At 46.3% G+C, this 26,301-nt stretch overlaps 2 protein-coding genes across 7 annotated transcripts in view; one reads left to right on the top strand and one right to left on the bottom strand.

Annotated features, from left to right (window-relative positions):
• Positions 1-11,514, top strand: part of TARBP1 (TAR (HIV-1) RNA binding protein 1) — an 85,559-nt gene extending 74,045 nt beyond the window's left edge. Inside the window, exons 24-30 of one of the 3 annotated variants that reach the window (XM_008689657.2) lie at positions 882-1,078; positions 4,747-4,828; positions 6,740-6,911; positions 9,776-9,967; positions 10,150-10,274; positions 10,672-10,808; positions 11,119-11,514. In XM_008689657.2, coding sequence (XP_008687879.2) covers positions 882-1,078; positions 4,747-4,828; positions 6,740-6,911; positions 9,776-9,967; positions 10,150-10,274; positions 10,672-10,808; positions 11,119-11,287 — 1,074 coding nt within the window. In that variant the 3' untranslated portion in view covers positions 11,288-11,514. Of the gene's footprint in view, positions 1-881; positions 1,079-4,746; positions 4,829-5,054; positions 5,151-6,739; positions 6,912-9,775; positions 9,968-10,149; positions 10,275-10,671; positions 10,809-11,118 lie in introns of those variants that run through there. The other 2 variants (XR_005833217.1, XM_040624301.1) reach the window with 2 other exon arrangements.
• A 5,587-nt stretch (positions 11,515-17,101) lies between these two features.
• Positions 17,102-24,938, bottom strand: LOC103661887 (cytochrome c oxidase assembly factor 6 homolog). 4 transcript variants are annotated; one of them, XM_008689554.2, is made up of 4 exons: positions 24,874-24,938; positions 24,188-24,349; positions 23,179-23,338; positions 17,102-17,454 (listed from the first exon to the last, which is right to left on the bottom strand). In XM_008689554.2, the coding sequence occupies exons 3-4, from the start codon at positions 23,320-23,322 to the stop codon at positions 17,359-17,361; spliced, it is 240 nt and encodes a 79-aa protein (XP_008687776.1). In that variant the 5' UTR covers positions 23,323-23,338; positions 24,188-24,349; positions 24,874-24,938; the 3' UTR covers positions 17,102-17,358. The 4 variants fall into 4 exon arrangements, with proteins under 4 accessions (XP_008687776.1, XP_008687777.1, XP_008687778.1 ...); XM_008689555.2 differs by lacking the exons at positions 24,188-24,349; positions 24,874-24,938 and adding an exon at positions 24,034-24,180; XM_008689556.2 differs by lacking the exons at positions 24,188-24,349; positions 24,874-24,938 and adding an exon at positions 24,022-24,158.
• Positions 24,939-26,301: the final 1,363 nt, after the last annotated feature.

Genomic DNA, 26,301 nt, shown 5'->3' with positions numbered 1-26,301 from the left:
TGTGTATTTTGTCCTTCTCGAAGAGACCGGCAGATGGACATGCACTGTTAGCCCTGCAGCGTGTTGGTAAAGTCTCTGTGAGCACGGTTGTTTTTAGTCAGAAGAAGCCGTAGGACTCTGAGCTAGGTACAGCCCCGCGAACATTTACAGATGAGCCATTTGGAATGAGCATTGAGGTAGCTGCCGGTATTATATTAAAAGTTTCAGTCCATCTGGTTTCCACATTAATCTGTGTCACTTCCTTTGCTTTTCGCTGTCTGTGGAACTGTGTGTTTTGGAAGTCAGGGACTGTCACTGCCTGAAATCTGCAGGCTGTGAAGATGGGACAGTCTATGAATTCACAGGAAAAGACTACAGGGAAGTTTAAACGTGTATTATTTTTCTCCCCATTTTTTAAATCTTCCCTGCCACCCCTCCGTGCTCTGCGGGTCCAAGAGCATCACGAGGGAAACAGTTGTTCACGAAGACAAGAAGGAAAACAGCACTGCAGGAGGTCCCGGCTTTAGAAGCACTTGGAAGTGTACCAGAAGGGGCGCTCTCAGAGAGCCCTTCTGACGTCTGCAGCCCAGGGGGCGGCTGTTAGCACATCGAGGTTGCCGGGTGGTTAGCGTGCAGGCACTCTGTCCACGCTTGACCGGGCGCTGCCGTGCGGGGAACATGGACTGCGGCCGCCTCGTAGACAGAAACGGAAGAGCTGCGAGCATCCTTCTTCCTTGAGGAAATTGCTAATGCCCGAGCACCTAACGTGTCTGAGAAGGAAGGAGGAGCCCCGCTCACGCAGAGCCAGTGAGAGCAGCTGGACTGTGTGGCGTTTTTATCTTCCGTCCACTTGGTGGAACGGTCCATGTGTACATGTGAAGAATTTCCCCCTTTCCTTCCAGAAACCAGTTCTGAAGCAAGCCCTTATTATTGCGCTGCAACAGTGCTTCCATCCCAACTTCAGTGTCCGACTGTATGCCTTAGTCGCCCTTAAGAAGATCTGGAGCATGTGTAAGGCACTGCACATTGACGAATGTGATGCTTTGACTTCTGTTATTGAATCCAGTCTCAACCAGGTGGAAAACATGCCTGGAACAGGGTAAGCAGAGCTCGTACCCTTCACTTCCTTCCAGCAGAGCGCACAGAGGGGATGACCAGGGGCCTCGGCCTCATCCGTGTCTCATCATTCCGTCGTGCTCGGACGAGGCAGAGCTCGGAGAGCAGAGTGTGAGCAGTGTGCTGTTTGCTGTGTGGTTCCATATGGTTCTAACTGTGGTCAGCTCCGTCTCGACCTTTCTCTGCTTTCTTATCCTTGGTCCTTTGTTTTATAAATAATCTTTTACACACCTCTAGATATCTGTCTTCCAAATAGCTGACTGTTACTGGGCTCTCTTGTCAAGGAAGTGCTGAGAAGCAGAATGATCTGGCCTCAGGCTCTCAACCCCTCGGTTGTACTCATTAAAGATGGAAGCTTTTTTCTTTTCCTTTTCTAAGAGATTGCCTTTATTTCCCAGGCCAAATCCTGCACAGATGCTCACCATCAGGCAGACTAGGTGCTGAGCTGTGGACGGAGCAGGGGAGGGCTGCACGGCTCCGCGTTCTCCACACGCCCTGCTCCCACCGCACAGCGGCGGGCGGGAGTCTCCGTGTCTGAACTGATTTCCCCGGCTCTCAGGGAGTTGGCGTTGTTTTAGTTTTTTATTATCATCATTGATGATCACTATCCAGAATGCCCAGATTTTTATGACCTTCAGAGACCCAGGCACTATTAATCACTATAAAAGGTCTTTCAGAAGCTCAAAGGCACTCACAAGTGTTTATAAACAAACAGATAATGGTTGGAAGCAGCGTATTAAGCATATGAAATAGTGTTTGGAAAACAAGTAACATACAGGGTCGACATACAGCTTGACCATCAAGTTAACAGTGGTGTAAATGAGACTGTGAGTCATTACGAAGCTTCGAAGCTTCATGTGGGGCCAGGATGGAGGACTTCCATGGCCTCAAACTACCTTCTGGCCCTTCTGCCTGCTTTTACTTTTGACACTTTGGTTGAAAAGAGGCATTTAGGTGATTGAGTGTGGTTCAGGAGGAAAAGCCTCAATTCAGCAAATATAAATACTAAAATATAATTACAGGAGCTACAACAGAGAAAACCGGAGAAGAGAGTTAGGTGGGGACATGGGACAGGTTACAGGTGAGGGACAGAAGTGCAAAGGAAGGGGCTGGACGCCTCTGATCTGTTGTACACGGCTGGGTGGGTAGAAGGCCACCTCAAGTTCTGGTCCCGACTAAGACTAGTCGTTAAAATTAGTCGTTCACATAGCAGTGCCTAGAAGTCCCCCCTTTCCGGGTATGTTCCAGCAGCTAGAATTCCTGATCTTTCCGGGCAATCCTGAATGTCCCGTTCCTCCTCGGTGGGTGGGTGTGTGCACACTGCAGTCCCTCAGTGGAGCGAGTGTGAGGGAACTGAATATATTTTACATGCTAATAGGCATTTGTCAGTGTAGAGTTTGCTCTGTGAAGAAATCATGATTTAGTGTGTGGTGTTACAGTGTTTTAGTTGGTGGTAAGTCCTATTCAAAGTTCCTTGGTAGCCGTGTTTTGATTTCTAAAAAAACAGTTGGTTCAGCTCGTTTTTTATTAAGCAGTAAAACACCCTTTTACAAAATAACTTTTTCTTTTTAAGCTCGTAGTCCCGGGTAGGAGACATAACCAGTAAAAATAAAGGACCCTGGCATTAGCCCATCCCTGCTGTTCGAATACTCGGCACAATCGTTTTGTGCAGGCCGAGCTCTGGGGCTCAGCGGCAGGCCAGGTAGCTGCCCCGCCTCGTGTGGCTCCCAGTCAGGCGGACGGGACAGCAAGTAAACGGTCACACGAATGAAGTAACAAATCGTGGTATGTACCCCAGTGGAAGAGTCGATGGTGATGTGGACGTGCACACTCTTTTCTAAGTAACATCATCTGTGAGTTTCCCTGTAAAGAATGGGTAGGAAGCAGACGAGGAGCGGGGACGGTGACTTCTGGGCGGTGCCGAGGCGGGGGTGTGCAGCCGTGCTCAGAGCTCAGGAACCGGGCTGGTGCGGCCGGGAGCGCGGGCAGGCCGGAGTCCAGGCGGGTCGGCTCCTCGTGAGCCAGTTGTTTGAACTGAGGAACGACCTTGCCTGGTTTGCTTTTACCATTTTTTCTAGGAGGGAGAACAGGTCAGAGGCAGATAGTAGAAAATGGGGAGGAAATCGTGTGTTAGAGGAGGGGGGTGCAGAGAAACGGGCGGGTTTGAGGACGTGAAACGAGAGCCTAAAAGCGCCCACTGGATTTAGCGAGAGCCGTGTCAGCAGCTTCCGCTGGTGGGACCGACACCAAATTAGCGAGGGTGAGGAGTGCTTGGGACAGTATGTTATCTGTTCAGGGCAGGGATAGGCTCATTGCTGTCCATTTCCTCACTTGAATATTTGAAATATTTCACATCTTTAAAAAAAAAAAAAAAAAAAAGGACGATGAAGAGAATTGTAGAGCCAAGCTGTAGAGAATTCTCTCCAAAAACCCCTCTGTGAAATGCAGCAGCAGGAACAGTTGTGGGTGTGCTGTCGGAGGAGGCTTTTCTTTTCTTTTGGTCCCATTAGTTGTGTTAAATAAGGGTTCACGGTTAGGAAGCTGAACGGTGCGCAGAGTCAGATCAGGGCCAGACCATCTCCTTCTCCGTCCCTAGCTCTCTTCCCACCAGAGGGCTTTCTCTTGTGAGTGGCTTTTCCTCCGACCGCTGCCCGCTGTTCCCTTGCTCTCTGTCCCCCGCGCCGACGAAGGCGCTTCCTTTGTCCAGTCACACATGCAGCCCTTTGAAGCAGCTCAGTAACGAGAGGGGACAGTCCAGGGAGTGGGATCTGGAGCACACGCAGGCTGTCATCCTTGAACAGAGACCCCTGCGGCCAGGGGACGGCAGGGCAGGTGGGAGGAGGTGCAGGACACGAGCGCTCTTTTCTCTCCCCAGTGCTTCGGAGGCTCGGCGTCAGAGGCCCGCAGCGGGGCGGGGGGCACCGAGGGGTAAGGAAGGGACAGCGGCCATCACAGGAGAACCGTCTTGCAGGAGAATGCCTTGAAAGTGCTACTTTGCTTTTGGGCTGTTGATCATGAGTTTAAACTGAAACCTGCCTGTCATGTTCTGTAATTTTATCCCTACCGCCTTTGCCTGTTAAAACTTGGCAGGTGTGGTAGGACCTTACAGCCCGCTCGGCTTGCATGTGTTTGGTGTAGAACCGCTGCTACGGTGGGCTGTGTGTGGTCGATCTTCGGAGAAGGAAAAGCGTGTACTGCCGGATGGAGGCGTGAAGGCTCTGACCCAGGTTTCTTACGGAGTTCCCTCGTAGATTTCTTTTTCCGCAAGCATGTAAGCCACACGTCTCGCAGGCTGTGCCTGTAGTTTCCCCATCGGTGCCAGTGTGGCCACGGCCGCGTCCCATTCCCTCTGACGGAGCGCGGGCCTCTGCCCCATCTGCTGGACGGCTCGCTTCTGTGCTTCTGTTGAGTCGCCATTTGTTAAGACTGTGAAACAGTTGTCTTTGATTTGCATTTCAAAATGTCAAATTCAGAGTCGGTTTTTAAGTGTGTTGATCGGGTGAGGGGTATATAAATCTTCGGAAAAAATTCACAAAGTTTTCCCTTCATTCTAAATTCTGCAGTACCGCTTTCTGATTATCCAATTGATTCCATCCCCTTACCAGAGTCGTCTCACTTGTCCGTACCTCAGACTGTATTTTTCACCCTTAGGAATGCCAAGAAGAATTGGAAACGCATCCAGGAGCATTTCTTTTTTGCAACATTTCACCCAGTTCAGGATTACTGTCTGGAGGTGAGCGGGGAGTGTCATTTGTAAATTCTTTACTGTGTCTTCAATCCTGGCACCACCTTTCGGCCACAGTTCTCGGAGGGTTAGAATTAGGTGAATTTTTTCCCCTTACAGCATCACCTTCATGTTGTGAAGTTCTCCGTTTAATTTTGTTACTTCCTGCAGACGACTTGCATTTCACTTGTCAGCAGTGGAAACGGGCTGGTCATTGTCACTTTCTGTTCCCCAGGCAGTGTCGGGCTTGTAAACCCTGGAAGGGGGAATATTTAGCTCTGAACAAATCTGTTCTGACATTAAAAGGAAATGAGTGAGAGCATTTGTGCAGGTGAGATTTTGTTGTAATGAAGGCCATTGTTAATGAAAGAGCAAAAAGATCTGTCCTTTTGTTACCTGCCACGTTTCAAGTCTGGGTGACGAGATCGTGCAGCGCGCGACACACCACCTCCTCATGGCCGAGTGCATGCATATAACTTTAAGAACCTAAACATGTTTATTACAATTAGCATGTGAATTAATATATAAATTATTAAGATTTGTATGAATTGTATCACTTTCCCCCTTTTTCAGCTATAATGTAATAAATTTAAAACATGTGGCCTGGGACCTTTCCACAGCAACTTTAGCTGTTGTGCATATGCGATGTGGGGGTTGGTTACTCAGAAACAGGCCTTTTGAAAAAATATCAATCTGTATATTGTGAGATACTCACTACAGAATATTAATGCACTTTGTTGGGCACCTGTGCACCTGTGTGGCTTCACTGCAGAAACGCAGGATTTCTGTTACTTTAACATGCTCTGTTCTTTGTTCTTCAGCGCCCAGAATGCTTGGTTTGGCGCCTTTTTGAAGGACTCGTAATAGGTCTCTAGCGTTAAGTCAGCCCTTTCTGTTCCATTCTCCAGCAGGAGTAAATCCCTTCTTCCCTCTTTGCTTCATCTCTGTCCCCGACGCCTCACTGTCCCCCCTTCTATGTATTTTCTCCTCCGTTAATGATACGAGCCGTCGCTGCACGTGGAGGTAACATGACGGCTCAAGAGAACACTGCCTCGTTGGCGCATTTGACTGTGCTCGGTTCCTATTCAGTAAGCATTGCGTGGCAGCTGTCACGTGGTGCCAGCGTGTAGAAAGCCATCCTTCATTCCAGAAACCATTGTGAAGACGTGCACATCGTTACACGTTTCCCATTTCATTTTTAAATTGCCTGTTACTTGTGCTTCTGTTTTGTATGCACTTTTTCACCTTTGATGACTTACCTTCTGGTTCTGTTTCGTTTAGTAGGAAAGAAAAGGCCAGAGGACTGCTTATGTAATGACTGAGCAATTACCGTGCCCAGTGGTGGCACACTGCCGTCTGCACACACCTCGATGGGCTACTTTAACCTGATTTCATCCTCGTTTTACAAATGAGGAGGTTGAAGCCAAGAGAGGCTAAGTGATTTGTCTGATGTCACAGCTAATATACAGTCAAGACAAAGTTCAGATTCCAAATTTGTCTAACGGTAACAAGAGGAAAGATTTGGCATCAGGAGCTTGAACTCGATCACTTATGGAGGTGTTCGGTTCTCAACAAATAGCACCGACCTACATGTTGCCCATTAATATTGATTAATCCTAAAACACTTGTGGCTTTTATCAAGAGCACAGTGGTTTATTACATACAGTGAGAAATACCCAAGTGGAAGATCTGCCTGCCCTCCATCACTTCTGAAGTTAATCCCCTGATGGCTTAGAAAAGATGAGAAATATGTATAGACAGTCGCTACCAGATGTAAATGGACATATGTAATATGATCATCGTGATGGTGTGGGAGAATACATCAATAATAGTTAATAAGTTGCACTTGAAACATGTTGCCATGGATTTCTTTGTTATTTTTAAGAGGAAACTATTCAGATTCTACAATTCTCTTTTCAGACCATATTTTACATCCTTCCACGCCTTTCAGGCCTGGTTGAAGACGAATGGATTGCCATTGGTAAATTCACCAGGTTCACTGACATTCCTTCAGATGCAGGATTTCAGTGGTACCTTTCACCAACTCACCTCTGTGAACTAAAACCGGGTGACTGGGCTCAGCAGGATGTGGGTAAAGAAACGTTTTCTTTTTCTCCCCCTTGTTGACTTGGTTAGCCTTACTCGGTTCAGTTACTGAGAACAGTTGATCATACCACTTTTCACTGATGTGAAGTCGGCTCCTCCTCCACTTAGAGAAAAGACCGTGAAAAAAAATGTGCTATAACTTTGGTATTTTTAATTGCTTGGCTTCGCTAGAGAAAGCCAAGGAGAGCCTGATCTGCTTTAGTATATAAAGCTAGTAACTTCTCTTTTCTTTGAAATATTGTTAATTAATAGTCACTGCTCTTCCATTATGTATTTCTGTGAAAATACAGATTTTAAAAAGGATCAGATTATAAAATCTCTTTTCTTAGCCCATTTAGGAATAAAGCAGAGCTCTTGATTCTCGTCCTTTGTGGGTCTGGCTGGACCTCACTCCTCTGTTCAGCCTTCTTTCTACTGTTTCCCCACCTTCTGTGCCACTTACTGCTTCCCTTCGGCTTCCTGAAGGACCCACATTTCCTTCGACTGCTCACCTCCCGCCCCCTCCCCTGCACAACCCAGTAACCCCTGGAAAAACCAAGGACCAAGTCTCCCACCCATCCTTGAACCCACAGCTAGGGTTCAAGGTTGTATAGCAGTGGTCTTCCATTGGCCTCACCGCTGCCGCTCCCTTGGTTCTCGTGCTGGCTCTCCCTGACCCAGAACCACCGAAGATTCTTGCAGAAAATCAGAAATGGTCTTTGTTTCCTTCTTCATAAAGCCTAAGTGGGCGCTCCTCTCTTCTCATACGTGCCCTTTAGGAGACATTAATTTGCTAGCTTCTTGCTATCCTGATTTTCCTCTTCCATCTGACTCTTCTCACTCCCCTTAAGGAGTTCTCCTCTTTGTCCTGTATATTTGTAGTTCTCTAAAATTTTAATGTTTTCAAGAAACCCTTGGACAACTTGTGTAAGTTGGGTCCCACCCTTAGATTTTAATTCAGTGTGTCTGGAGGAGAGTTCTAGGAATGCATTTTTTTTTAATCACTCTAGATGGTTCACTAATACATTTTAAGACATAATCACCTTAAGTTTATTTATTCCTTCAAGATTTATCGATTGCCTCCTGTGTGCTAGACATAAGGCCAAGTCCCTGCCCTCAGACAGCTTACATTCATTCCCATAGAAAAGGTACCACGAAAACAAAGCAGGGTAGAGATAGTGACAGAGGATCAAAGAGACCTTTCTCAGGAGCTGACATTGAGTAGAGACCCACGTGAAGTGAAAGTAATCAAGCTTAGATCTGGAGGAAGAGCTTTCCCAAAACAGAGGACCTCAAACAGGGAGATCTGGGGGCAGAAGATGTTGGACAGCCCCGCTGGGCGGGCTGAGCAGAGATGGAGGAGAGGACAGCATACGTGGGCAGCCGGTTTTTGTTGGGCCACAGAGCAGAGCAGGGAAACCAGGTGTCACTTGCGTGGGAAAGAAGCTAAAGGAGGTCTCGGTTTGTTTTGTTTGGTGTGTGGTAATGGCCTGGTTTCCTCCTCCTGCATGCTGTCCCTGAACATTTTTAATTTCCCCAACGTGAAACCACCAGCTATGTAATGAAACTTCCCATCTTTGTCTCTGCCTGGCCTCCTTCCTGAGCCTGCTGGACATTTGCACCCAGATACACCATAACTCTTTAAACTCAACATACTTAAATTGGATTTCCCTTGCTGCCCACACTTGCCTCCTCCCTAAGCCCCTTCTGTCAGTGGTGCCACTCGATCATCACGAAGTCATTCTTTTCTCCCGTGCTGCATTCATCTGTTACCAAATCGGGGTGATTCTGCCTCCTGGATCTGGCTGCTTCTGCTCTTGCCTTGCCTTAATTTAGACCGTCTTTGTCTTTGCCAGGACTGGTGCAAAGGCCCCAACTTATCCTCACCTCACTTTTAAGAGGGATTTTTCCTAAAACACAAAACCAGTACTGTTATCCCCCTTCTTAAGACCTTTAATGGCTCCTATCTGTAGAGTAAGTTCTTTATCATTCTGTACAAGTCTTTCATGATCTTTTTATGGTCTGAGCCATCCTGTTCCATCCACAGCACGCTGTGAGCTGTACCAGAGTTCTGCCGCTGCCTGGGTCATTGTCCTCCTGCGCCCTGTGCTTGTGCACACACTTTCCCTACAGTCTGCACTGCCCTTCCACACTCACTGTTTGCAGACTCCTCCCAGAGCCCTCCTGGGTCTGTCCTTCTGTCCATCCCTCCCTCCCCGAGACATTACATACCCTCACTATAGTACCGTGTTCTGGTATATGCATGTCTCCTCCATCCTGGTAGGCTAAGTGCCCCTTGGGCTCAGTCAGCAGTCTGGAGTAGAGCCATTGAGGAAAAGCCTGGAAGGCTCAGAAGACTGCATTAGACAGGTTAATAACATTCTGTGTACTTGCTGCACTGGTTAAGAGATAACTGCTTCAGAGAATATCGTTCATTTTAGGAAAGTTTCCCAAGTACATGTAAAGTAATTTAGGATAAAGACTGTGCATATTTGTTTTCAAGAAAACACTGTTGTTTGTAAGATACACCATTATTTTATGGACCTCTAAGAAAAAATGCTAAAATCATACCAAACTAGAATACCCTATGGATTCTAAAATGCTTCACAGTTTGGAATATGCTAAAATGTAGACAAGTTCATCTTCTATTTCATGAAATGTTGGAGTATATTGGTTGTTAGAGTTGAATTTGAAAATTTTAAATTGCTGTTGAAAATGGCAGTTGTGTCTGAATCCAAGTAAAGTTCTTTAGTTAATGAATCTCATTCTAAATTATCATTTTAAACTCGTGTGTGTGTGTGTGTGTGTGTGTGTGTGTGTGTGTAAATAAGTAGATTTTTATATATGGTATTATTTCCTTTTCCCTCCCAGGTTCTCACTCGGGCGAAGCAGACAGCCAGTCAGAGTGGACGGATGTTCAGAAGAAGATTATCCCCTGGAAAAATAATGCCCCAGATTTAGATCTGGAGCTAGTATTTCAGGATCGTGTTGCCAAACTTGGGAAGTCCATTAGCAGACTGATTGTAGTGGCCTCGCTCATTGATAAGCCAACCAACGTAGGAGGTAAAATTACAGGTTCCCAGGGGGCTGGCTTAAAATCTTCTGATCCTGAAAATTTGTGTTCAGTCCAATGCCACTGTGCCCATTTTCCTCATTTAACCCTCCTGGGGAGCTATGCAGGGATGTGTGGCCGTCGGGAGCCCGGCGGAGGGCTGCCAACAGTAACCGCGGCCCGTCGTGTGCAGGGCTGTGCCGGACCTGCGAGGTGTTTGGGGCCTCGGCGCTGGTGGTGGGCAGCCTGCAGTGCGTCACAGACAAGCAGTTCCAAGGCCTCAGCGTCTCAGCAGAGCAGTGGCTGCCTTTAGTGGAGGTGGGTGGAAAGTCATTTATTAGTAAAACGCTCATTTGCCGAAATCATCTGTGGTTCTGTCTTCAAGTATCAGTCCTTTGGTAATACTTGATATCGTCCAGCCTTTAGTAGCTTAAAATAATACTCAAAGTAAAATACACTCCCCTCGGTTCCCCCGTTCCTTTTATGATCTCTCACTTTGTTGTATATTTGGAATTCTTTGTAAAATATGTCCTGTTGCAACTCAGGAGTACTTTTTATAAATATATTTGATGTTGGGAGAGGTTTTTTTAATAGAGTATAATTCCTTTTCCTTGTAAAAAGACTTAGTCTCCTGAAAATTTTTTTGAAACCTAATTTTACTCCAAGGCTGTAAATGAATAATTTATTATTCTGCTCTTTTTAAACTCATTTTAAGGTAAAACCACCTCAGCTCATCGATTTTCTGCAACAGAAAAAAGCAGAAGGTTACACTGTCATTGGTGTGGAACAGACTGCCAAGAGTGTGGACCTGACCCAGTACAGCTTTCCAGAGAGATCTCTGCTCTTGTTGGGGTAAGAAGATTCACTTGAATCTGTCTAGAAAATGCTTTCAGAAATTTTACGATTCACTGAGACTTCTGACGTTACACCCACATCAGGAGTTTTGACTTGTAACGTTTATGGAAAGACCCCTAGTTTTTGGTTTATTTCACGTCTTTGGGATGATCAGGTGAACCTAGATCGGCCCTGTTTATTTGCCTGCTGCCACGGACTTCACTTTGTTTTGTTAATCTCACTCTTCAGTGACATTCAGGATATCTGAGGGGAAAAATGTGTCTATTACAAGAAAACTAACCTTTCTTCTTCCATTTTTCTTCATCAGAAATGAACGTGAGGGAATTCCAGCAAATCTGATCCAACAATTGGATGTTTGTGTGGAAATTCCTCAGCAGGGCATTATCCGCTCCCTTAACGTCCACGTGAGTGGGGCTCTGCTCATTTGGGAATATACCAGACAGCAGCTGCTCAGGCATGGGGACACCGAGTCATGAACTTTGTGCCTTATCTGAGATCAGTTATCGGTGCTCTTGAAACATTGTTTAAAATTATGTGTACTAATGAAATTGATTCTGAAATTTACCAGGATAATTAGTATTTTTCTTGCCAACTTAATGCCAAAACTCTCTCATGTGCCTTAAACGTATTATTTTATGTTGTCCCCTTGAATAAATATTTTTAGCTAAATTGCATTGCTTCTTTAATAAAATATTTTAAGCAATTGTGGAAATGGAACAATGTATTTTAAGAAGAGAATTTCTTTCCTGGAAACCAGTATTGTCAGAAATGTGGACTGTGATGGGAGTAAGGTGAATTACAGCAGCTGCTGCCTGAACACCACAGCCTTACATCTCCAGGGGGCATGGAAGGGGGGAAGCAAAGTCCCTGCACGGAGAGGAGTCATTAGCCTGTTGCTGCTTTGTATCTCCTTATTCCCAGGGAATAAGCCAGCTTCCCTGTAGAATTCATGATGCCCAGATAATAGGTTTTAATTCCCTTTTAAAGCCATGGTATAGGCCATTATCATTCATATGAACTTTTTGGAAAACTTTCATACACTACCGTTGCTCAGAGAGTTCAGATAATAGAAATAGTCTATTCTGACAAATGTCAGTATCCACCCAAAGACGGTGAATTATTCTTTTTTTTTTTTTTTAAGATTTTATTTATTTATTCGACAGAGAGAGAGACAGCCAGCGAGAGAGGGAACACAAGCAGGGGGAGTGGGAAAGGAAGAAGCAGGCTCATAGCAGAGGAGCCTGATGTGGGGCTCGATCCCATAATGCCGGGATCACGCCGAGCCAAAGGCAGACGCTTAACGACTGCGCCACCCAGGCGCCCCGACAGTGAATTATTCTTGCACATCATCACCTAGAGTGAGAATGGAGCCCAGGAAGTCTGGTTTACCATTTCTGTTCTTCTGAGGGTGTTTTTGTTTGATACTGAGATTACTTCAGTATTGAATGTTGACCATTTATCCCCATCCCTCAATGAACTTCAACCATGTCTGGGTCCTTTTTTTTAATATTTAAATTTCAAAATCTGTTACCAGTATAATTTTTTTTCTTCTGTAGCTTTATTAAAGTAATTTTTGTTTTGCAGAAGAGTTGCAAAGATAGTGCAGTTTGCCTATGCCCTTCACCCACATGCCTCTTGTAGGATCTTACAGAACCGTGGACACGTCTCAAAACTAGGAAATTAACATTGGTAATGGTGCCGTTCACTGAACTGCAGACTACCAATCTGCCCTCTACTGAGACTTCTCGTTCTGTTCCAGGACGCTGCATCACATTAGGTGGTCAGGTCTCCTTAGTCTCTTGCGATCTCCGACACAGTCTCCATCTTTCCTCTGACACCTTCGAGGTACTGGGTAGGTATTTTGTAAACATCTCGTTGTTTGGGTTTGTCTGATGCTTTCTCTTGGTCAGACCACGGTCTGGTTTCCGGAAGGACCCCCCAGTGCTGATGTGCCTTTGTCATCGCATCTCAGCGTGACCTATTCCCTTGGTCCTCTGTCGAAGGCAGCGTTCACCACTTCTCAGTGAAGTTGCTATTTCTCAATTTCTGTGCTCTGTTTGTTAGAAGCCCGGTCACTAAGCCTACCTACACTCAAGGCTAGAAAATAAGCTTCACCTCTTGGAGGGAGAAGTACCAGAGCCTGCGGGCAGCTGTGAAAACTACGATGGTAATCAGTAAGTATTGTGGGGGAGATAGTTGGAGGCTATGCTGGTAACTGTGTTGAGCATGTTGCCCACTCAATCTGGTACTCGTCAGTGGCTGTTGCCTGTGGTGTTCTCAGGGTGATGGTCTGTGTTTCCTTCATTCCTGCTCCATTTGTGACTTGGGATTCTTCTGTAAGGACCACCAGTCCCTGATTCAGTCATTTGTTGAGATCAGTGTGGATGGATGGCTTGTATCCTTTTGACCTGCTCCCATCCTTCCACTTCTTTTTTCTTTTAGAACTTCCTTTCTCTCTGGCAGTTCACAGTGCTCCGGGAGCTTTCATTTTCCCCACCCCAGTTCCAGAATCCGACAGTTCTGCAAGGAGCACAGGTGCCAGATGTGCTTGCTGCTGCAGGCCCTCTCGGTGGCCAGAGCTGGCTAGTGTCTACACCCCGTGCGTGCACAAATACAATGTCTAGATGTGAAGGTGAACAGGAGCTCTTAGAGGCCTCGGGCACCAGTCAGCTCCACAAGGTTAATTCTGACACTTCTTATTTTTAACTGCTTTTTCTGACTTAAACATTCTTCTCATTAGTGTACTTTGAGAGCTGCCAAACCAGAACTCTGTGAAATTTAGCAATTTTTGTAAGTTCCTTCTGTCTTAAGCCTGACCGGATCCTGTCAGAACACCATTTTTCAAAGTTACTTAGATCAGCTCCTTTCTTACCCACGCCTTCCAGTGAGTTCATGTCCTATATTTATAATAGTTAGATTCATTTATCACAGTCTACATTCTAAACAGGAATCCCTCTAAAATCCTGGCTGACCTTATTTTAATGTGTATACAAAGTCACTCTTGAGTGTACCATTCTTTGGGTTTTGATGCATGTATACTCACAAATCCACCACCAGAGTGCCACAGAAGACGCTGTCAATGCCTAAAAATTCCTTGGTGTGACCCCTTCAGAGTTGACCCCTTTCCCCATTCCCAACCACTGGTCTGTTTTCTGTACTCATTTTGCCTTTTCCAGAATCCTGTAAATGGACGCATGTAATATGTCGCCTTTTGGGTCTGGCTTCTTACACGTAGAAAAATGCACAGAAGGTTCATCCATGTTGCTGCGTGACTCACAAGTTCATTCCCTTCTTTTTGCTGAGTAGTAGTCCATTGTATAGAGGGACCAGTTCTTTCCTCTGTTGTAGGAACCTGGGTTGTTTCCAGTCTCTGGCAATTATTAAGTGAAGCTGCTGTAAACACAGGTTTTGTTTTCAGTTCATTTGGTGGAATACCTAGGACTGCGACTGCTGGGTCATAAAGTAAGCATAAGTTTAACTGTAAGAAATTCCAAACTGTTTCCCAAAGGGGTTTTACTGTTTTGCATTCTCACCAGCAGCCAATGTGTGTTCCTGTTGCCCTGCACACCCATCAGCACCTGATGCTGTCAAGCTTTTTAAATTAAGCTATCCTTTTTTTTTTTTTAAGATTTTATTTATTTGAGAGAGAGACCGCACGAGCACAAGCAGGCAGAGGGGCAGACGGAGAGAGAGAGACAGACTCACTGTTGAGCAGGGAGCCTGATGCGGGACTCGATCCCAAGACCCTGGGATCATGACCTGAGCCGAAGGCAGCCGCTTGACCAACTGAACCACCCAGGCACCCTGAATTAAGCTATTCTAATGGGTTTTAATTTGCATCACTCTACTACTATGGAGCATCTTTTCCTAATGTATTAGTTATTCAACACTATGAATAGCTTTGTGACAGTATCTATTCACACAATTTGTCCTTTTTAAGATTTATTTGAGCAAGGAGTTTGCTTCTCCCTCACCCCCTGCTTGTGCTCTCATATAAATAAAATCTTTTAAAAAAAAATGAGTTCTCTAATCCTTGACTACAGTATAGCTAATTAGATCTCCTCTGACTTTTAAGTATTTTATGCTTTGTAGTTCTCAGATATAGGTCCTATACATAGATTTATACCAAATATTCCTTTTTTTTTTTTAGTGCTGCTATAAATTTAATACATTTTTTATTTTAAATTCCAATTATTCCTTGCTGGTATACAGGAATAGGATTTTCTTTTGTATACTGACCTTGTTTCTTGCCATCTAAGATTCAGTTCTAGGAGCTTGTCAGTTCTTTGGGATTTTCTACAGAGAGATTATCTTTGCCACAAGTTTGTGGCAACTCTGTGTTGAGCAAGTCTTTTGGCACCATATATTCAACAGCACCGTTTCACTTTGTGTCTCTGTCATTTCAGTAATTATAATATTTCAAACTTTTTCAATAGAAATATAATGTTAGCCACATAAGTCATTTTCAGTTTTCTAGTACCTATGTTTAAAAAAAGTAACGGGCGCCTGGGTGGCTCAGTTGGTTAAGCATCTGCTTTCCACTTAAGTCATGATCTCAGGGTCCTGGGATGGAGCCCCGCTGTTCGGCTCCCTACTCAGGGCGGAGTCTGCTTCTCCCTCTCCTTCCCCCTACTGTGCTTTCTAATAAATAAATAAAATCTTAAAAAAAAAAATGCCAGTCTTCTGAACACATGAATAAGAAAGTGAAACAGCCTTATCACTGGTACAGAGAAAATGTTAGTGCTCTGGATAGATCAAACCAGCTACAGCATTCCCTGAAGCCAAAGCCTAATCCAGGGCAAGGCCCTCATTCTTCAATTTTAGTGAAGACGCTACAGAGGAGAAGTCCGAAGCTAGCAGAGGTTGGTTCATGAGGCTTAAGGAAGGAAGCCATCTCCTTAAAATTCAAGTGGCAGGTAAAGCAGCAAGTTACCCAGATATAAGCTAATCAGTGAGGGTGGCTACGCTCAACAGACGTTCAGTGTCGCGAAAACAGCCTTGTTCGGAAGAAGATGCCATCTAAGACTTCCACAGCTAGAGAGCAGAAGTCCATGTCTGGCTTCAAAGGACAGGCTGCCTGTCTTGTGAGGGGCTACTGCAGCCGGTGACTTTAAACAGAAGCCTGTGCTGTGTAAATGGAACAACAAAGCCTGGATGACAGCACATCTGCTTACAACATGGTTTACTGAGTATTTCTGAATATTTTAAACCCACTGTTGAGACCTACTGCTCAAAAAAAAAAAAAAATCCTTTTAAAATATTCCTGCCTGTTGGCGATGCCCCTGCTTAGCCACCAGCTCTGGAGACGGGCATCCAGGTTGTGGTTTTCATTCCTGCCAACCCAGCATCCATTCTGCAGCCCACGGATCAAGGAGTCATTTGGACTTTCAAGCCTTATTCTTTAAGAAATACATTTTGTAAAACTAGAGCTGCCAGAGTTAGTGGCTCTTCCAATGCATCTGGGCAGAGTAAGCCTGGAAAGGGTTCTCCATTCTAGATGCCACGAAGAACATGCGACTCACGGGAAGAGGTGAACACAACATTAACAGGAGTTTGGAATAAGTGGATCCCCATGGATGACTTTGAGGAGTTCCGGACTTCAGTAGGGGAAGTCCCTGTGGATGTGGTGGAAACAACAAGAGAACTGGAATTAGAAGTGGAGCCTGAAGATGGGAGTGAGTTCGTACCCTCTCATGATCAGACTCAAAGGGCCGAGTTATTCCTTATGGATGAGCAGAGAGTGGTTTCTTGAGATGGAATCTACTGGTGAGGATGCTGTGAAGATGGCTGAAATGGCAGCAAAGGCTTTAGACTACGACATAAGCTCAGTTGCTAAAGCAGCAGCAGGGTCTAAGAACACTGACTCCAACTTCGAAACAAGTTCCGTGGATAAAATGCTGTCAAGGAGCATAAGGTGTTAGGAGAAATCACTTGTGAGAGGAAGAGTCAATCTGTGGCAAACTTCATTAAAGAAGAGACCGCAGCCGCCCAGCCTGAGCCGCCATCCACACCAAGACGGGACCCTCCACCAGCAAAAGAAGTCCCGCTTGCTGAAAGCTCAGATGATGGTCAGCACTTTTGCTTAGAATGCTGCTGCACACTTAAGACCTCAGCAGCGTACACGTAACTTTTACATACCCTGAGAAATACCAGACTCATCGGACTTGCTTAACTGTGGGATCTGCTTCATTGCAGTGGTCGGGAACCGAACCTACACTCTCTCCAAGGTACGCCTGTATTTAGATCTGTAAGATACGCCCACAACTCCAACCAAAACAAAAAAAACCATGGATTTTTATAATTGGCTTTAATTTTTCTTAAAATATAGCTTTCTTACTAAATTAAAACTTAGCATCTCTCATACCATTTCGATTCTTCATAGTTTGATGGAATCTTGTTACTTGATTATTTTAAAGAGTTGTTTATGTGGACCGAGTCGTGCAGTTCACCACGACTGATTCAAACCACTACTGTCCCATAGTCAGTGGAGCATTTCTGCAGGTTCAAAAAGAATAATTTCAAACCTTCTGAAAAGTTCAGGAGCAGCCTAGGACTTCGCAGTTGTTTTTGATGGTTGGAACTGTCCTGCTTCAAATTTTTCTTTGAACTTTAAGTAGTCTCTTCTTTTATCAAAATATTTTATCTGTTGAGAAAAAAGTGTTTGAAATAAGGGCAAGTTTTGCAGCTTAAACAAAAGCACAGATTTAAATGTAACAAATTATTCAACCTAAGTTAAGTGGCGTAAGTGATTTGTATTCTACAATCATTCTGCATCAAGGTATACGACGTGTAACAGTCTGCAAAGACCCTTTTTGGGTTATAGATCCTGTTGAGAATTCAGGTAGCCCATGTGCCTTCTCGGGATATGTCCCTGTGCTTGCCGTGTGGGCTCAGAGTTTGCAGGCCATAAAACTTCATGACTTAAAGACATTGTACAAGTTTTTCTTTTCAACTGTAAGTTCAATAAGTTTTGGAGTTCATCAGCCATGATGAAGTTTATCTCATCCAGAAACACATACTTGGGACAGATGGTTAAAAATTATATTTATAAACTGAGTGGATAAAACTTTAATAAAAGACTTCATCTTATTTATATGCTTCTCTTGCCATAGGGAATTTGAAGTATCTTAAAGCCCCATATCCTGAAACAGTAAAATTACAGTAGAAAATCAATGTCACAAACAGTCACACTGTCTACATCTGAGCTGCTTTGCAGACAAGGCCACGGCAGGACACCACACACTGTCACCGACAGGATAAAAAACACTAGTTGTTTTGTTAAAAGCTTTTCTTAGGATTTAATTCTTGCTCAGTGGAGCCTAAGTGAAAAGTAGATGGAGAATGTACGCGTCTGTCTCAAGCTGGCATGAGACACAGATAAGCCGGGTGCATTTCTCCCTGGGCTATGACAGCCAAGGAACGTCCTAACAGTCCCCTCTGAGGGACCACAACTTTCTTACCAAGAAACCTTGTCCTCTAAAACCACAGACTATCAGAAACTTGCTCTTTAAGGTTACAGCAATAAAAATGGAACATTCTACCTCTGCCCGGAGGATCTCAGGCAATCTAACAAAAGCAGCAGCCTTGATTTCCAGCCCAGGAGCAGGATCTCAAAGAAGGGATTTCCGAACGTGACATTCATGTTTAAGAAACTAGGACCCTGGGTCCCTTCTCAGTCCAGAGCTGACGATGACCTGTTTAGTTACAGCCCTGCTTTGATCTTATCAAAGCACAGCTTCATTTCACTTTTACCTGACTTCCACCCTGCCCCTAAATCCTCGGATGACCCCTTCCCTGTGCCTGGTGGGGTGCCCGCAGCTCCTCTGGTGCAGTCTCCCCAGTTACCGGGCTGCAGATTTACCCCCAGTGGCTGGGATGCGTGTTCTGCGTAAAAGATATCACAGAAAGAAGTGGACAGTGTCCGGACATTTGTGACGGATCCCATCACACGGCCACCTGCCTGACCGACCACTCCCTGTAGATGTCCTACTAGCCCACTGGTCCCAGATCGGCCGGAACCAAGTTCTTCAAGCTCGTGTCTCCTCTGATACTTCCTTCAGCGTACGCACCGCCATCCACCTAAACCCTTCGGTCCCACTCCCTCTTGTCGCTGTCCTAGAGCCCCTCATCTCTCACTCGGATTATGGTAACAGGACTTGAACTGGCTTCTCTACCCTCCTTAATCCATCGGTCACACCGCTGCCAAGTATGATCTTCTCAAAACCCACATCTGGCGGTGTCCCTCGCTGGAGGGTCTTGCCAGGCATCCCTACAGACTGTAAGGTGACATCCAGACTCCTCAGCAAGACACACAAGGCCATTCATGGCTTAATCTCTGCCCATTTGTCCGTCCTCTCTGAATCGGCCACCGGCCCCGGAAATGCTGGCCCACCCAGAGCTGCTCCGTTCCCGGATGTGTTTAGTTCCCGTGCGCCCGTGCTTCCCTGCCTCTGTGTGGACCGCACTCCACCTGAACGCTCTCCACCCCAGCCTTCCCTCCTCGGTTAGCAGTCGGGGGTCCTCAACACGGGGCTCGCGCTCCCCCCTCCAGGCTCACGAGCTCGTGAGCACTTACGGAGGGCTGTGTACACGGGACGCCAGCAGCCTCCGGGCTGTTACGGGACATGCGGGACAGCAGCGCCAACACCAGAACGCTGGGAGTTCTGAAACACTTCCAAGGTTTATATGCAAAAGACAGTATGAAATTGATACTGGGATCAAGTCTTTTGGATGATGCTGGAATGAATGATGGACCTCATCCCTGCTCCTTCCTCAGCGACGAACCAACAGGAGACTTTCAACAGGCCCGTCACGCAGGTTAGGCTGATGAGCGCCATCAAAGCAGCAAAGCGCCAAGAAGAGTCACTGTTCCAGTGACACCTGGTGTTTTAGTTGCAGGGCATCCTTACTACGTAACACAGCCGTATTTACTGCTTCACGGCTTAGCTGATCTTGAACAAAGTATTTCACGTGAGCCTTAGTTCCCACTGTGTAAAACAGACACACAAGTACTCAGGAGACGAAATGAAAGCCAATAAAAATGCCTCACACAGAACGGACCCAAATGAGCCTCTCTTTTCTGACCCCCTTCCCCCATATGCCTCCCCACCTTCTCACACACGGCTCTGGAACAATCTTTCCATTTCTAGTCTGTGGCTACTAAGACTTCAGGCAATCCCTGAGCAGAGCACACAGGTGAGGAGGGAGCAGGCTGAGAGCGCGCGGCCCTGCGGGAGAACACAAGTAAACATGACACAACAATGTCAAATGCTGAAGTCAACTGGAATATTCTGCTATAGCTCCCCGCTCCCTCCTCTGTTGGGGTCAGCTAGAGCTTTGCAGCCTGCGTTCCCTTCTCCACCAGGACTCCTGTCCTAATGCTTGGGTGGCTCCAGTGTCCACGTGGTCAGTCCTTCCGTAGCCCACGCCTCTCAGCTCCCTGACTTCTGCAGTCATCTTATCCTCCAGCCGTCTTAATCCCAGGATCAAAGCCTAGGCCTTGGCCTTACCAATAAATACACCTTTTCCATAATCCCAATTCTGAGCAGCCCATTCTCCAGGCCCCGCACCTTCCCTTTCTCTACAGGACCCTGACGCTGCCAACCTGAGCCCACCACGTTTTCACAGCCTCACTCTCGTATCCTCACAGCTCTCCTTCCTGTCAAACTCACAACTCTCCACTGGCTTCCCGTAGCACTCAGAGCGAACGCCACCACCCCTGGCCTCCCATCCCCTCCCTGGCGCAAACGTCTACTACTCTCTCCTTGCTGCTCCTTAAACACACTGGACCTGCCCCCACTGCATGGCTGTTGTGTTGTCCCACTTCCCTCCTGAGGACGCTCAACCAGTCAGACCTGCAGTGAGGCCCTGGGCTCTGGGGCTGTGTCCGTGCTGGTGTCTTTCACTGAGGTTAGGAGCATGGGAGGAGAGGCCTGCTGGGTACAGGGTGGGGCAGAGTTCAGACCTGTGTGTGCAGAGGTCATGGGGGTCTTATGAACATCTAACCCTACTGACACAGCTCAACAGGTGCCTCTGGAGTTGGAGAAAGGGCCTGGCTAGAGCTGCAGACTAGGCATCAACACCTGAGACCAGAATGCCTTGGGAGAGCGAACAGCACAGAAGAGCACCGGCATTACCAGCTGCACAGGGAAGCTCTCTAACAGGCGTCGCTGCTAGCCGAGCAGGAGGAAAGCTGGGGGCGGAATCATACACGCACCCAAGGAGATAGGGCTTTTATATTTAAGTAGACTACAGTTATGACTAAGTTTCTAGAACACCATGAGGCTTGTGCAGGCTATTTTCATGGATCCTTTTCTTGCACCACAGGCAAAGGAAGGAGGATGGGGAAAAGGGAAAAGCATGGGATCCAGACTTACTCCCAAGCTCAAATCTAGGCTCTGCACTTACAGGTGACTTCATTTCAATGTGCCCATGTCCTTGTCTGCAAAACTAGGTGACAGTTCTTTGAGAACAGTGGAGGGCACATGTGAAGTGCTCGGAGCACATAGTCTGTAAATGAGCTATGAGCAGGACGCAGCAGCCTGGAGAGCGGGCTGGCCCCTGGGGCACGGCACTCAGCCAGTGTGGAGTGGGAGGGGAAGGGACAGAATAAAGCAGCAACAGGGCTGGCTGTAGACAACCCTTCATGATGCAGAGAACAGAAGCTGCCCTGAAAGAAGGGGAGGGGGAGGGTCTGCCAATCACCAGGCTGGAGAGAAAGCCATGGGTTTCCGAGGAGAGGTAGAGAGAGAGGATAAAAACAGGAAAGAAGTGTGTGTGTGTGAGAGAGGATAAAAACAGGAAAGAAGTGTGACTTTCCAAAGGAGCTAAGACAGGGATTCCCAGCCATGGTTACCGGAATCACCTGTAGAGCCAGAGCCGGGTCCTACTGTGAGACATTTAGTAAACCTGAGGTGAGGTCTGGGACATGGCTCTTTAAAAAGTCTCCATCTGATTATGATGCGTCACCTGAGAGGAATCATGGCAAGGCTGTCAAAAGACATGTCTCACAGGGACAAAATTCTCCTGAGAAAACGTGGGGGTGGGGTGAGAGGAGAACCCACCAAGGCCCCGGCCCCCAGAGCTCCTGTCCTGTTCTCAGCTCCACCCTGCCCTCAGTGACCACAGGGCCAGCGAGCCCAGTGAGAAGGGGACAGCACAGGCAGTAAAGATATCAGGGCCCTCAAGGACTCAGGTCTGCCTCAGCCCAAGCTCCCACATTCTCCACCTACTTCTTAAAATCAGGAGTTGTTCTTGGTGCAGCAATCCTAATGGGAAAACCAGGGATGTATAACACTTTTTGCCTAAATCGTTACTCAATCCAGTCACAAAACCCCGCACTGATCATGTTTCTATTTATGTCAAGTTAGACATCGAGTCTTCATAGGAATCCCATGAGATAGGTTGCATTATGCTGGTTTTACAGGTGAGTTCATCTAACGCGTATTCTCCTAACTGCATTCACTCCCAGCCCAGCCCTCCAGTATGACCCCCACCCTTCTAGTGGGCTCCTGCACACGTCCGGCTCCTCATCTAAAAATGTGGGGTGTGACAGGGAAGACCCTAAACCATGTCCTCAGATGAGCTGTTCTCTCACCTGTGTGGTATGCTTTGTCACAGCACGATGGAGTGGAAAAGCACAGGCAGATTCAGGTACAACTCTTACATCCGCCAGCTGGGCCTGACTTAGAATTAGTTCTGCCACTTACCAATACTGAGCAAGTTATTTCAATGCCTTGACCTTCAGATGCCTCCTCCCGAAACAGAGCAAACCACCCATCTGAGAGGATACTGATAAAGGAGCGTCAAGCACTTAGGACAATTTACTGAGCTCAATGTTAGTGCCCTTTTCCAGCCCACTCCCACACTAAGGACTGGCAGCACAAGGACAGGCAGCACACAGCAGGAAAACGGTCAGGCATTCCGGGCAGCTGGTGACAGAACCCATCATCGGGACTTCCTCAGCCATTCTCATATTTTAGGTAAATGACCATATGATTTTGGGTGGGCAACAAGGAATGCCTTATTTCTGATAGTAGTTCTAGGCCAGTGAATTTGCCAACTCTTCCCCAAGATTAAATATTGTTCTTAAGATCCTGGAGAAATCTACCAACTTAGTGGGTTGGAATTTTTGGTTACGGTTTATAGGTTTGTTTTCAGTGATCTTTAAAGTGTCAGGTGACCTTTCCCATGTCTGCCTGACATAAGAACATAAAACAAGTCTGGATTACCAGGCAGGGGTTTCTCTAATGCTCACACAAACTAGATTTGACTTGCCTCAGACGGCGCTTCATCTCAGAGCCTGCCACACACACTGTAAGCTCTATGCATTTTAACAGCCAACAGAAACCCATCGAGTATGCCTTACCCACTGCTGGGGACAACTGGATTCAAAAGAGCTTCTTAACTTCTTGCACTGAGAAGCGTCCTCTGTGTTCTCATCTAAACACTTCCAGTACTCATCCCGGGCTCCCCAGCAAGCCTGCCTTTCTTTCATAGAGGGGGCTGCCATTCCTAGCGGGCTCAAGCTGTGGGCCAAAATAAAATTTAAGGTTAACGAGGAACTTGTTTCAGAGAAGGCAAGGCACTAACACTGTCATTCCTTCCCACCCCCTCTTTCTAAAGTTCTACCTCGGGATTTTAACGATACCGTAAGAGAGCACTCGCTTTTGAAGCTTATCTCCTACACTATGAAACTGGGCACCCAGCGGGGTGGCGGCTTGGTCTCAGGAAGCCCGAGTTAGAACTACGGTTTTCAGGGCGCCTGGGTGGCACAGCGGTTAAGCATCTACCTTCGGCTCAGGGCGTGATCCCAATGTTCTGGGATCGAGCCCCACATCAGGCTCCTCCGCTGTGAGCCTGCTTCTTCCTCTCCCACTCCCCCTGCTTGTGTTCCCTCTCTCCCTGGCTGTCGAATAAATAAATAAAATCTTTAAAAAAAAAAAAAAAGAACTACGGTTCTCTCACAGCCCACTCAGAGTAGCTCATTCATCCTCTCGAGCTTGTCTCCCCAGCTGTACAACGGGGGGAGCAGTGCCCATTTTACAAAGTTGCCTTTCCAACCAAACTGCTGTACAAATAAACGCACGGAGTCAAAGTGACGTGGCAGGGCCAGGAGTGCTACTGAGTTTCGCAGAAGAGGAGCCCGAGGCGTGCGAAGTCGCCCGGTCCACCTTCCACCACGCACGCATGCACGCCCGCCGGGACCCACCCGCAAGCTGACCTCTCGCCCGCCCGGGATCAGGTTCCCCTCCGCGCCGACGAGAGGAAAGGGTCATGAAACCCAACACACGAGGGCGGGGGGGAGGGCCCGGTGCCGAGTCCTGGTGCCCGGACGCTCGCATCGCCCGCGGGGGTTTAAGCAGTGTATAACTCACCACCCCAAGGAAGCACTTCACAGAGCGAATCCGCCCGTCTGCTTGGAATGACCCTTACGGCATCCCGTTCACCCTTCAAGGAGGCGGGACTTCCGGCTCCGCTCTCTGACCTATTGCAGCGACTTCCTTCCGGACTTCCTGGGCGGGTGGGGGAAGCTGGGCCTGGGAGTGTGGAGGTGAAGAGTGGGTGGGACTCTCGTCAATGCTCAGAGCGGCCTCAACCTTATTGGTGGGTCCATGCCTCTTTCCCGGAGGCTGTTAACAACTGTGAGGGACTGTGCTCCTTATGTGAATCTAAATTTCTATGCATATCTCACCCCGCACCGCCCGGGAGGCTTGCCTTTCGAGCCCTGAGGGACAGGGCGGTTTGAAGTGGAAATTGCAGCGGAGGGATGAGAGCTAGACAAAGTGTTAAAGATGACAGCTTAACTCCAAGCTTCCTAGATAGAGATAGGCAGAGAGGGAGAGGAAGAAAGATGGGGAGAGGGAGAGAGATTGGGGGGGGGGTTTAAAAGGAGTGGGAGTGGGGTAGAGGGAGGAGTGAGGGACAGACACAAGACCCAGGAAATTTGGCAAATAAGTGAACCAAGCTGCGAACCCGAGGCTTTGAGATCCCGAGGCTTTGAGATCCCAAGTCCCCTGGTCGAGATTTCATCCTGGTATATTTCTCAGCATCATCACCTTACCTTGAACGCTTGCAGCTTGCTTCCGTGGATGGAAAATGTCCTTTTAGTTGGTATTTGGAGACATCTAGTGAAAGCGAATGTGAAAGCAAAGTTCCATTCTGCTTAGAGTGATAGTTAAAATGTGAGCCCAATTAGTTTACAGATAGGATCTGTGGACTTGATCCGAAATTTGTGGGAGGTAATTCAAATTGGTCAGGAGAAGGGAGAAACTAAATATTTGCATTTTTGTTTTAATCTTACTCGTGGCTCTTTTTTTACTCCCAAAAAACACCAAGGTATTTTTAAAAAGGAATGAAAAGAGCTGCTCCAGATATTTTGAAAGGATGTTATCTCTAATATATGAACAAGTTAATATGAGCAGAATCTTTAAAAGCATGTTTATGGATAAAGACCAGTGAGTCATCTGGTGTCTGGTTCTCTTAACAGATTCCATGTGCATCATCTAGTCCTGTTGAAGTTCTAAAGTGCTTATAAAACACAGGAGCAATGTACAGCTCTGCCATCAGTGCTGGTGTTTGATCCTTTCCAAATTAACTTTATGCAGGTTTTCAGAGTGGCTATGTGAAGCTTAGTACCACCAAACACATGTTCTACAATATGGGCAGTATTTCTGTAAGTTAGTGGACTCTATAAGATAGCAGAATGCTTTATCTTTACCAGAGCTGTTCATTTCTTTTACATGGGCAGTTTATATAAAGATAATATTTCTAAGTATGACGGATGAGATATAAAGAGGATGAAAAGAAAGAGTCCTGGATGACTTCAGAGTTGAAAAAAGAAATACATTTAAAATTTTAAGTTTATACATACTTAATGATAAATATATAAAATAAAGTGAAACTTGACTGAATTATAAAGAAGAAAGTATACTCAGGTTACTTTAATAAGCCTTTCTCAGTGATTTTTAAGACAAAGGAAAAATCAATAAGGATATAGAAAAGTTGAATAACATGATTGATAAACTAACCTAATGAATATACAGAATGTAACCAAAATTAGCATATACATTTTTTAAAGCAAACATAGCACCGTCCCCAAATCAACCACATACTTAGCTGTAAAGCAACTCTCAACAAATTTTAAAGATTGAAATCATTCAGCACATGTTTTTTGACCATTATGCAATTAAGCTAGAAATCAATAAAGAATTATAACAAATCTATATAAACCGTAGTCAGAGGAGTCCTAATGATATTAAGAATATATTTTGAGCTGAACAATAAAATAGCAGTGCCTGTGGGATGCAGCTAAAACAGGACTTAGAGGAAAATTTATAGGCAGAAGTATATTAGAAAAGAGATTAAAAAGTCTTTAGCTAAACATCCCTTTTCAAGACGTCACAAAAACGAAAGCAAAATTAAAGAAAGTAAAATGGGGGCGCCTGGGTGGCACAGCGGTTAAGCGTCTGCCTTCGGCTCAGGGCGTGAT

Source organism: Ursus maritimus, unplaced genomic scaffold (assembly GCF_017311325.1).
Source record: "Ursus maritimus isolate PB19 unplaced genomic scaffold, ASM1731132v1 scaffold_7, whole genome shotgun sequence".
Taxonomy (NCBI): Eukaryota; Metazoa; Chordata; class Mammalia; order Carnivora; family Ursidae; genus Ursus; species Ursus maritimus.
Note: the sequence above shows the minus strand (reverse complement) of the source record. Positions and strands in the feature narration are given on the sequence as shown.

Excerpts from the sequence above, each read along its gene's own strand:
- LOC103661887 (XM_008689554.2), bottom strand. The coding sequence starts at position 23,322 with ATGGCAGCCCCCTCTATGAAAGAAAGGCAGGCTTGCTGGGGAGCCCGG. Across the intron at positions 17,455-23,178 it reads CCAGTTGTCCCCAGCAGTGG|ATAAAATATTTTGATAAAAG; the intron begins GTAAGGCATACT and ends TTTTCTCAACAG.